Consider the following 12,771-nt stretch of genomic DNA (forward strand, 5'->3'; position numbering starts at 1 on the left):
CATCTGAGGTCATCAGTCCCCTAGAACTTAGAACTACTTACACCTAACTAACCTAAGGACATCACACACATCCATGCCCGAAGCAGTATTCGAACCTGCGTCCGTAGCAGTCGCGCGGTTCCAGACTGAAGCACCTAGAACCGCTCGGTCACACCGGCCGGCAGCAGAACGGTCGACAGGACGTTAAAACCTAATATTCTTTCCTTCCTCTCTCTGCTCTCTCTGGCCTAGATGCATGCATTGATTCTACTGGAAAGATTGTCATAAAGACGTTAGTCGTGTCCTCAGGCAAGCTGGCCACTGAAATGCATAAATGTTGCTCGTACTTAATGTTTACCTGGCCGACATCGAGGTCTTTACACTATCCTACTTTACAGAGCAGACAAGACCCCGAACCCCAAGTTCTGTGAAGAGTCCAACCGTTTAGCGCCTAGTGGTAGTTTCACAGTCCTTCTACCTCTTTCCGTAGGTGTTCACGACAGGAGCTCGTGAACATTTCACCAGCTTCGCCGTTTTCGAGGTATTCGTTCACAGGATCTGCGTATAATAACCTGCCCTTCGTCAGTTGCTTATCTCAACGAATTTCCCCTTTTGCAGCCCATATGTTCGCTAGGGTGGTCCCTCGTCCGTGTATGCTCCGCTTGCATACTTTTGTTATCGCGTTACGTGCCCGCAACGCCACCATGTGGCATCCAACGTCGCGGTAGGCAGCCGCCCTCGGTGGCCGAGCGGTTCTAGGTGCATCAGTCCGGAACCGCGCGACTGCTACGGTCGCAGATTGGAATCCTGCCTCGGCCATGGATGTGTGTGATGTCCTTAGGTTAGTTAGGTTTAAGTAGTTCTAAGTTCTAGCGGACTGATGACCTCAGATGTTAAGTCTCATAGTGCTGAGAGCCATTTGAACCATTTTCTTACGGGCACAAGAATTATCTCCCATTGCTGCATAGACATTTCACTGAAAGCGACTCCAGCAGAAGTGTGGTGTTGCAGTTTTATTCAAACTGTAAATTCTTTTTCTCATCAGTGCATCTTCTTGGATTGTGTGATGGAATGTCTAGCCGGCCGCGGTGGTCTCGCGGTTAAGGCGCTCAGTCCGGAACCGCGTGACTGCTACGGTCGCAGGTTCGAATACTGCCTCGGGCATGGATGTGTGTGATGTCCTTAGGTTAGTTAGGTTTAAGTTGTTCTAAGTTCTAGGGGATTGATGACCACAGCTGTTAAGTCCCATAGTGCTCAGAGCCATTTGAGCCATTTTTTTAATGGAATGTCTAGTACAGATAGGTGCGGTAACTTTTATTTAAGACGGCTTCAAGATTACTTAATGCTCTGCTAAGTGACTGTTTGCCAGTAACTTCAAACAAGTTGTATATTACAAAAGAGCTGTAGAATTGAACGAAATTACACCTCTTTTCTGCTAAATCTGTTGAGCTGTCACTCGGCAGGTTCCATAAAAGTCTACACCATACAAAAAGTACCACTACGCTCAGTATGGAAAACGGAAGCACATCAGCTAAATAAGTAGATAGTGATTTTAATTTGCGCTCGGTCGTTAAAATGGCTGGCCAGGCAGCGGCGCGTGGCAATGCGTTCGCTTTATTGGCCTCGTTGGCCTGTAAATATTGTCACGATCGATCCGAGCTACCTAATTACTCACCCATCACACTGCAGTTACGCGCAGCAGTATTTTCTGTACTATCCAGACGAGAACACCGCTTAAAACGACTTCATAGCCCTTTTACCTTCATTTAACACCCTTTCTTTACCGATAAGTTCCTTCAACAATATTTGTTCATTGTGAGAACTGAAATACAACTGGAGCTGTTTCCTAAACAGGACGGTAACTTTTTGCAAAATGACGCAACCGAGTATCTGTTTCCTGTTTCAAAATGAGAACGCTTCCACCTATGAAATGAAACCATAGAGTATTGCGTCTAAGCTAATATTGAGCGATATTATAAAACCGGCCATGTCAGTAGTTCGAAACTGAATATTACGATCGAGTCTCATGAGAGTTCTTGAGTGTAGTATGCCCATGCCAGCTGGGTAGCTATATCGTGTGGATGGCTTTGATGCTTGCTTGTGCAATGTGTATGTGTAGTTAACGGAAAACAAACCGGAGCTTTCCATTTACACCGAGCGTCGCGTGAAAGACGTGATGAGCAGTATTTATTTGGACTGACTTCAGCTACACATTCCAAAAACGAAATTGCAAACATCTGCCGAAACACCAGAGAAAATTTGCCTGGTGATTCTTACGAGGGACTCTCTGTATAGTTCGACCAATTTGTTGGGTCTTGCTTTTTGTAAAAAAAATTATTTCCAGTCATGTGGGGCCTGTACCTCCTTCCGGAGAGAGCTGATAATTTTGTGGGGGCTGTTAATAAAAGGAAGTTTATAGAACTTCCATAAACCCGTGTCTACACCATCACTTCCAGGAGATTCTAGCTTTTTCATTTCCTTGTGCTCTCTTTAATTTGTTGTAAGGTGAGTTCTTCAGAACTGGGTCAGCGATAAAATATTCATTATTTTCTTCATGAGAGCTATCTACTGTTGGAGCATTCGGTAGTTTCTTTCCGTATTGTTTCCATATGTTAGAAGTTTCACTTCCTTATTTTACCAATATGGCATATGGTCTTTTACGAATGGTCCTAACTTTTTTATAGTGGTGGTACAAAACTGTTCGATTCCATACAGTTACTAGATTATGGAAATAATATTTTCAAAAACACCGGTGACTGATCATTTTGCGATCATCGAGGACTAATGAACCGAGTCCAGACGAGAAATAACAGCTCTAAATAATCACACTGCATTCACCTAATTTGACTGTCATCTCAGCACGGAAGTAAATGACATGCTAGACATCCGCGTATTCCAGATAAGCCGGTTTGCTGTTCTCAATGTATCGCGTCTCATCACTCCATAAAACCACTTTCCACTGCTCCAGAAATCAGTTATACAGACTGTATGGCTATTTTAGAAAAGAGTGAGTAGAGGATAATGAAACAGGTGAATAATACTCATAAACATAGACCTGGAAATCAAAGGTTTCCCCGGTACGATGTATGCATAACTGCAGTCATGCTGATATTACCGCACTGTTAATATCTAACGCTACGTTTATTTCGAAACACCACAAGTGAGGCGTTAGTTGGAAACTGAGAAACTGCCCTCTTTTGAATTTATCATCATAACGGATACCTAAGTATAGGTAAATAGCGTTTCGACGACATATGTATCGGTTGTGTCTTGCCTATATCATGGCCTTCCACAACCCACGACTTCAACCCGTTGGAGTTTTTTTTATATTTGGATATTTAAAAACTTTGGCTCACTCAATCCATGTTGGTAACGTCGATTAATTCCAGCAACGCATTGTGGATGGCTTTCAGTGCACTCGGAACACACCTAGCATTTTTGAAAATGTAGGGGCATCGATGAGGAGACATGCTGAAGCTTGGCTTCACATCAACAGGGGTTATGTCGACCACTTGTTTAATATGATTGCCTTCAAGCATATATCTGCAGTTTGTATCCTCAGGGACGCAGTTACAAAGTGTTCATGTAATCTGTCGTAAGTTGTCGTGTCGGGGAAACCCAGGGCCGGCCAGAAATTCTGCACGCGTGCGGTGCTCCTGCACACGTGCAACTTCCGGGTCACAGCGTACACGCCGCAGCCGTCAGCGTTCATGTAGTGCATGTTTCTACGCACAGATGTCGCTTTATCCACTTGCTGGGATACTCTCTACCGGCACATTCTAGTGCTCTTTCCACAGCTTACAAGTCAACCATGGGAAGGTATTTCGCGTATTAAACATTTAAAATACTGTCACAGTCTACTCAATGAGACATCTACTTTTGTGTTAACAGTTTAACCCAGTAAGACATGTAATACAGTTAACAACCGTGGGTTTTTATTTAGCAAGCTTGACTGACGGCAGGTAAATACGAGTAATGTTTTTGAGCTAGTATTTAAGAAAGAGAGCACTTAGCGACTTCCAACGAACCTTATTCATGATTTCAAATAACATTAAACTAATGCAAGGTTTCCTATAACTAATTCTCGGTGCCCTCAGTTATACCCACAAACTTCTGTCTCACTGACCTCTGAACATAATGATAATCGCAGATCTCTCGATGATCACCTGTTATTTCAATACCATTATTGCTATATCTTTCATCAGTTCCGTCTGAAATCTGCATAATAACCGACAGTTGATGAATGTTATGTTTTATCGACTTCAGCTGAGCGTAGCCCTTCACACATTAAAAAAAATTTTAAAACTAAATGTAAGTATACATTGAAAAAAATCGGTTTAATGACCAATTTTCCTCTTGCCTGTACCACATAAACAGGGAAGTGGAGCCGCCGCCGTTCATTTAGGACACATGTCTAACAACAGATGTCGCTGTCGCTCCCTGTCGCACACGCCCGCACATGTGCAGCACGTCCGCGCGTCTGCACACTGTGCACCGTTTGGCCGGCCCTGGGAAAACCAGTGTTTTCCGGACCTATGTTAATTAGGATTATTTGCTTCCTTCATTGTCCTCTACTACCATCCCCCCGCCCCCTTTCGTTTGTACTCGTAACAAGCGCCCTTACAGTTGCGACATCTTGCATTCGTTCTGGTGATCCGTGACCTCTGGACAGCTGCGCGGCCATCAGAACGGAAATGTACCGTCTCTTAATGAGTCTGTCTGTTCCTAACCTCTCTGGTTGAGCGGCAATGAATATTCTCGACGGTTCATAGCAGACACCGGTTGGTTATAATTAAAGGACAGCTGTTCACGGAGGTCCAGTGTGGACTGTAATTATCGTACGTCAGAGAAACTTGATAGATATTCTAATGCGTTAATGCGGAACCGATTTACACTGAAAAAAGTTACTTCCAGTTTCGGTCACCAGGTGCAAATCTGACGCTGTACAGCATGTAGTCGACGTCTCCGGCGCTCATATTGAAACAACTGTGCAAGCGCCGGTTATTAATAAATCAATATTTTGTCTTTCTCACTTTTTTCTGCTCATCTCCTGTTAGTAATCCACTACATATGAAAATATTTACATACGCGTTTCTTGTGTACACAGCGCCAGATTTGCACCTAGTGGCTAAATTGGAACCAATTTTTTTTCCAGTGTTCTTCGGTTCCGCGTCAACGCATTGGAATATCTACCAAGTTTCTCTGCCGTACGATAGTTACAGCCCACACTAGACCTCTGTGAGTAGCTACAAATTAACTATAACCATCCGGTACTGTTGGCGACTGGACTGCACAGTAGCCTTAGAATTTGGTGGTCGCCTACCGTTAATTTATTAGGCCTACCAAGGCTTCGACAGAATTTAGCGTTTCCCAGCCTGTTTCACAATAACTTCGTCGACTGAAAATCTGGCCGTATGCAGCCATATGAAATCTTTCTGACGCGATAACCCAGTGTCGATGTCTATAATTACTCCTTGTTTTACATTACACATTTGTCACCTTGGATTTATTGACAAGCTACAAGACAATGATGTTAATACATTGCGACTACTTCTGTTTAATTCCGAATGCATAGCCGGGCATCACATAGTGGAATGTCCAGAGCCTATTGAGCTCAAATTCTATGACACCTTACCAAACAGTCTTTTCCCAAAACTAGCACAAACACAAATTATAAGAGTGGTTCAATTCAGTTGCTTGTAGAACTGTGTGATGTTTCCCTTAAAATTAAATGCTCTGTATCTAAAAGGATTCGTTCTTTATGAGAACACAACTTAATAATTATTTAAACAACCGGTTACAAGTTTCTATGTTGTTTCATGTTTTATGGGATAAAGTATAGCACTTTCATTGAAAAGAAGAACTAATTTTCGTCCTTACTTTTTTGGCCATAAACATACGTCTGGAATAACAGAGTATTCATCATAAAATTCTGAGTAAATACCGTATTACACAATATATAGAAGAATTCCTTTCGTTTGTAAGCTATTTACTTACCAAACGAGGTTTTCAACATTTATATTCATACATGTGGTACATTATTTGTTTGCTACACTGTACATTTCATAAAAATTTATATTTTTGAGAAAACGTCGTGTTAACAAAATTCCTGACTATTCATATATGCTTTGTTGTGTGCGCATTTGTAGAGAGGCTGGATGAAGTGGAGAATTTTTCCAAAGGAGTGTACAAAATTGCTGGACAACAATTTGCTAGATCACTGTCTACTTCCTGACGAATCTCATTCGTGTTCCGGCACGTCTTCGTGGAAAAGTAAAGTCATGTGATAAGTGGCTTAGCTGTCCCGAAAAGTGACTCTATATGTAGACTGTGGCATTAGGCAATTATTTTGTAAGGACTTACTTTACAACGTAGGTCTAGTTCTCTTCTGTTCATGGGGCGGCAGCGAACTACCACTCTCACGCATTCTGCCATAGCCGACACCATGAATCGCCTGTGACAACACAATGAGTACATATTAGAACGCAAAATAGAATATCGTATTTCCACAGTTCCACTCTATGCAACAAGATATTAAATAAGTCTTTCGCCAGTTTTGACAACAACTATTATGAAATAATCTCTCCAAGACAAAAATTGTACTTTCAGTAACATTGTTTATGACTTGTTAAGAATTACAGTGTAAAATAGCTAAGCAAGAGTATTTATAGTCTGCAGTATTTTAGTGGCGATTGTTATTTTCAGCGAATATTATCGTTAAATGTAGTTAATAATAGAAAGCTACTACATTTTTTCCTTGGGAAGTAGCAGCAAATTTCCTAAAGTCGGCGATTTTCGTCATTCTGTATACCGGGAATTTTACGAATTTTACGACTCTTTCCCGTAATTTAGCTCCTCGCCTATGAAGTGAGTAATTTATGAATTCAGATGTTTGAAACACATGATCACCATGAAAACAGTAGCATTTATTTACCGACATTTTCTAAAGTTGCTAAACGTCGCTTAATATTTTTTAACTTATTTAACGGAAGGATTCTTACGTACGTCCTTCTTCTATCACAAAATAGCAGTTCTTGTTATCGCTAACCAGTTGTCAAAGACAGACGGGCGAAAAACATTTACGTGAGCTGAACGAGCTATTGCGTAGTTGAGTGGCCACCTGCTGACCTCTGGTGCTGCTGCACTAACCTTCCACACTGGAACGCGCATGTCCAGTCGCCAATCAATCAATGTCCAGTTACGAAACTTCACTATCACGAGTCTAGAGCTGCTACAAGATGTCAGACTTAAGTCACGCAACCGGTTGCTCTTGCTAATAAATTCATCTGTTGCCATAACAAAAACCCTCTAACGACCATTTTACGCCCTTTTAATAGATGGGACGTTCACATTAATAAAGGTCACAATTTTATATGTTAAAATTTTGTTTTTGTGTCGATTAAGGTAATAGAGATTATTGCGGTTATGGGAGCTTCTAATGGTGTGTGAACAATTGTCGTTATATTATAATGTTGAACGTTGCATAAGTATATTTACGGAAGAATAGGAAATATCTGTAGTCTGACATTTCACGAACGGGTTTAAATTTAACAAACATACAGTTAACAGTCTGGAGAAAAGCTTAAAATGGTGATGAAGAATTACATCAGATTTTCGTAGGAAGAATGTTTTACGTGGTAGAGAATTAGCAGTTAAATGAACTGAATATTACATGTTGTTAACGCCAGAACCAGTGAACGAATACGAAAAATGAGTACGTACAGAATTTCAGAACACGCGTATCAACAGCTAACGCCTCCAGCTATTCATCGATGTGGATGAGAGTAAGATTTTAGCCAATGCAGATACGTAATTATACCAAGTAGTCATAATTATAGTGTAGCTACTCACAAAGCTCCAGTACGGGCTGTAATTATCGCATGGGAGCGAAACTTCACAATAGGACTTCATAGGCATTACTTTTCACCACGCCCTCGTCGAACGTCTTTTCCATTTATTAGCCATCGTTTCTGCGATGACTTGAGAGTAATTATTTGGTACCAGTGCCTCTCTTCTATCATGTTTTCAAATTACGGTGAGTGTAGCTGCAAATAACTTGTAACATGCAGTAGCAACTTCCACGATCAACAGCCAATTAGGTTGTCATAATTTATGTCTGGAGCACTTCGATACGTTGACAGCGGTCAATATTTGAATAAAATAACAGTTTGTGAACAAACTTTCTCCAAACTACAAACAGGAAAATTTTATATGGAACACACCTTTGACCATGAATCTTTCTGTCCGTCATTCCACTGTCGCAAACTTTCGACGAAGGAGAAACAAAATGTAGCGCTGAATAAACAATATTTTGTAATAATCGCAAGTGGCAAAAAATCAGATACCGTCTTCATGTCTCAGAAAATTCGCGTGTTTGGAGAAAGCAAATCTACAACGTAGATTCTGTGTATTACAATTCGCTTGATGGTTTCGCAAATCTTGCTATGGGAAGGTCTACTTGACTTAAAGCTTCTCGTGACATAGGCCTAACATATCCGTGTACACTGCTGCAATCTATAGGTGTACGGAGAATGGTTTACGACAGCATTTGTTTTCTTTCTCATGGAGGCTGAGAGATATAACTGTTTATATTCCTGTGTCTTTTTCACTTATTTCACTGGATGTATCATTATGACTGTACGTATTAATGGTGTAGCGTAGGATATAGGAGTCACCTTTGAAAGATAAGTGTCAAAATTTTAGAAAGGGTGAAGCCGTTCTTCTAGTTTCAGTTCGTTGTCCATGTTGTTTCTTGTATGTCTGGATAATAGTGGAACTGTGGTAATTAGTGTGATCGCTGGAAGTTATTAGTAATATAATCAGTTACTTTTTTCTGTTTTATTATTTTCTTACGAAATCTTTTAAGGAGAAATCTTGCTATTTTCAGGTGTATAGTAATTTATTTTGCATTCAGCTTGCATTGCTTGTGTGTGTGTGTGTGTGTGTGGTGTTTCAAGTTGTTTACGTTTTTCTAGATTAGAAAATTAACACTTTTTGTTATTTAATACCCACGCCCGGGTTCCCGGGTTCGATTCCCGGTCAGGGATTTTCTCTGCCTCGTGATGGCTGGGTGTTGTGTGATGTCCTTAGGTTAGTTAGGTTTAAGTAGTTCTAAGTTCTAGGGGACTGATGACCATCGATGTTAAGTCCCATAGTGCTCAGAGCCATTTGAACCATTTTTTGTTATTTAATATTACAGTGCTTCTTAGCTGGGAAGTTATTTTATGAGCGTTTGCACTGTAGCCAAGAAAGACTCCATATGCCGAGAACACGTTCACGCATAACAGATTCGTTCACAATTAAGTGTAAACATCTCATATATCATAAGATCTGTTTTTGATGCCAAAGACTGCATAATGTATAACATCGAGTTCAGTGTGTATTTGCTGCTGAACCTTAAGCCTGCTTTTAGCTGTGGTTTGCTATAGCATTTGTCTTTGTCATATGCTTTGATGCTTTTATTGTATCTTTTTCAAAAACGATAGGCTGAAAGCAGGTTTCCACCGTCCAACCACTCACAGTATTTGATGTGCATCCCAAATAATGCGGGATTGGTTTCCCACAACACAGATAATTTCTTAGGTACTAAAAATTTCTAGAAAAAAACACATAAGAATGTAAAATGCGTAAAGAATCTTCCTAAGCAAATCTGCATTAGTGAAAAAAATGTTGTCAGTATAACACACACAACAATCCCAAGCTGAGTGAATTCTTCTACGTTTTCAAGGCTGCTTTCGGAAATGGGTGATTTTAGAGAACGTGCTGACGCAGGCATTTGATATGTGGCTTGCGCTGCGCAGCTCTTTCTGTAACGGATGTGCTGCCTGATGCGAGCGGACGGCAGCGGACAGTTGACATCGTCTCTGCTGACAGGTGAAATTCCGTAAGCTGCTTATCTTGCAGCGAGGTCCACCGGCCAGCCAGCCAGATAGGGCTTCCGGCAGCGAGTGATGCGGCTGGCCCCGGGCTTACGGCTCGCCAGCGGCCAGGACAGATTAAGACCTAAGCTGCTGAATCTACCCGTGGTCATGCATCCACTGAAGATGAGAGCATTAACGACGTATAAAAATCTGTACAACCACTGACGAGATTGTGGGAACAGTGACCACTGATTGAAGGTATGCGAGATCGCTGGCGTCGCAAGGATTCCGATAGGCCGTGTCCAGGTCATTTTACTCGAATTTTTGTGCATTACAGTGCTTTTCACTTTATGGGTCCCACGTATGCTAACCCAAAGATTGAACATACAGTCTACGACAAACGACTTACCACGAAGGAATTATACAAATGGGACATGCGGCTTTTCGCGGATGATGCTGTAGTATACAGAGAAGTTGCAGCATTAGAAAATTGCAGGCGGAATGCAGGAAGATCTGCAGCGGATAGACACTTGGTGCAGGGAGTGGCAACTGACCGTTAACATAGACAAATGTAATGTATTGCGAATACTGTATGATTATATGATAGCGGAACAAACACTGGTAGCAGTTACTTCTGTAAAATATCTGGGAGTATGCGTGCGGAACGATTTGAAGTGGAATGATCATATAAAATTAATTGTTGGTAAGGCGGGTGCCAGGTTGAGATTCTTTGGGAGAGTCCTTAGAAAATTTAGTCCATCAACAAAGGAGGTGGCTTACAAAACACTAGTTCGACCTATACTTGAGTATTGCTCATCAGTGTGGGATCCGTACCAGGTCGGGTTGACAGAGAAGATAGAGAAGATCCAAAGAAGAACGGCGCGTTTCGTCACAGGGTTATTTGGTAAGCGTGATAGCGTTACGGAGATGTTTAGCAAACTCAAGTGGCAGACTCTGGAAGAGAGGCCCTCTTCATCGCGCTGTAGCTTGCTTTCCAGGTTTCGAGAGGGTACGTTTCTGGATGAGGTATCGAATATATTGCTTCCCCCTACTTATACCTCCCGAGGAGATCACGATTGTAAAATTAGAGACATTCGAGCCCGCACTGACGCTATCCGGCAGCCGTTCTTCCAGCGAACCATACGCGACTGGAACAGGAAAGGGAGGTAATGACAGTGGCGCGTAAAGTGCCCTCTGCCACACACTGTTGGGTGGCTTGCGGAGTATAAATGTAGATGTAGATGTAGACTGAAATCGGTAGATGTGATGTACACCTACAGTCAAACAAATGATTACAGTTTCAGAAAAACTGGATGATTTATTCAAGAGAAAGATGTTCACAAATTGGACAGGTCAGTAACGCGTTGGTCCACCTCTGGTCCTTATTCAAGGAGTTACTCGGTTTGGTTTTGATTGACAGAGTTGTTGGATGTCCTCCTGAGGGATACCGTGTCAGAATCTGTCCAATTATCGCGTTAGCTCGTCAAAATCCCGAGCTGGTTGGAAAGCCCTACCCATAAAGCTCCTAACGGTCTCAACTGGGAAGATATCCGGCGACCTTGCCGGACAAGATAGGGTTTGGCAAACACGAAGAGAAGCAATGAAAACTCTCACCATGTGCAGGTGGGAGTTATCTTGCTAAAATATTAGCTCAGGGTGACTTGCTATGAAGGGCAACAAAACGGGGCGTCGAATATCGACGACTACCGCTGTGCTGTAAGGGTGCAGCGGTTGACAACCGAATGGGTCCTGCTATGAAAAGAAATGGCATACCAGGCCATCACTAAAGGTTGTCGGGCAGTATAGTGGGCGATAGTCATGCTAGTATCCAACTGCTGTCCGGGGGGTCTCTAGAAATGTCTTCACCTAGGAATTTCATTGACTGGAGAAGAAATGAGCGCTGATGACTGGATCTCTTCCCAACGACGTTTGGAACATTGTGGGAAGTGTCCTCCAACAATCTCGAGATTTTGACGATCTAATGAGCCAACTTCACAGAATTTGGCACGACGTCCCTCCCTAAGGAGGACATCCAACGACTCTATGCTTTTAATAATTTCCACCACAAATTCTGTTTCGAAATCTGGCAGAAAACCCAAAGAGATTCTGGTCATACATAAAGCACACCAATGACAAGACGCAATCAATACCATCACCGCCAGATAACAACGGTGAAGTCACTGATGACAGTCCAACTAAAGCAGAGTTATTAAACACGGTTTTCCGAAATTCCTTCACCAAAGAAGACGAAGTAATTATTCCTGATTTCCAATCAAGAACAACTGCCAAGATGAGAAACATACAAGTAGATATCCTCGGTGTAACAAAGCAGCTTAAATCACTTAATAAAGGCATGGCCTGCGGTCCAGGTTGTATACCAGTCAGGTTCCTCTCAGAGTATGCTGATAAAATAGCTCCATATTTAGCAATTATATACAACCACTCGCTCACAGACAGATCCGTACTTAACGACTGGAAAATTGCCAAAAAGGGAAGTAGGAGTAATTCGCTGAATTACAGCCCTATATCACTAACGTCGATTTGCAGTAGGGTTTTGGAATATACCGGGTGATCAAAAAGTCAGTATAAATTTGAAAACTTAACAAACCACGGAATAATTTAGATAGAAAGGTAAAAATTGACACACATGCTTGGAATGACATGGGGTTTTATTAGAACCAAAAAAAGTATTGCTATACGCGTGAAAGATCTATTGCGCGCGTCATTTGATGATGATCATGTGCTCAGTCGCCACTTTCGTCGTGCTTGCCCTCCCAGGTCCCCAGACCTCAGTCCGTGCGATTATTGGCTTTGGGGCTACCTGAAGTCGCAGGTATATAGTGATCGACCGACATTTCTTGGGATGCAGAAAGACAACATCCGACGCCAATGCCTCATCATAACTCCGGACATGCTTTACAGCGCTGTTCAC

General features: G+C 42.0%; 1 protein-coding gene across 2 annotated transcripts in view; it reads right to left on the reverse strand.

The window, feature by feature from the left end:
• The window catches only part of LOC126298495 (osmotic avoidance abnormal protein 3), a 349,861-nt gene that overhangs the window by 285,811 nt on the left and 51,279 nt on the right, over positions 1-12,771 (reverse strand). For both annotated transcript variants that reach the window (XM_049989832.1, XM_049989831.1), the window contains exon 2: positions 6,343-6,433. In XM_049989832.1, the coding sequence (XP_049845789.1) occupies positions 6,343-6,426 (84 nt within the window). In that variant the 5' untranslated portion in view covers positions 6,427-6,433. The remainder of the gene's footprint in view (positions 1-6,342; positions 6,434-12,771) is intronic.

The sequence above is a fragment of the Schistocerca gregaria genome, chromosome X, assembly GCF_023897955.1.
Source record: "Schistocerca gregaria isolate iqSchGreg1 chromosome X, iqSchGreg1.2, whole genome shotgun sequence".
Classification (NCBI taxonomy): Eukaryota; Metazoa; Arthropoda; class Insecta; order Orthoptera; family Acrididae; genus Schistocerca; species Schistocerca gregaria.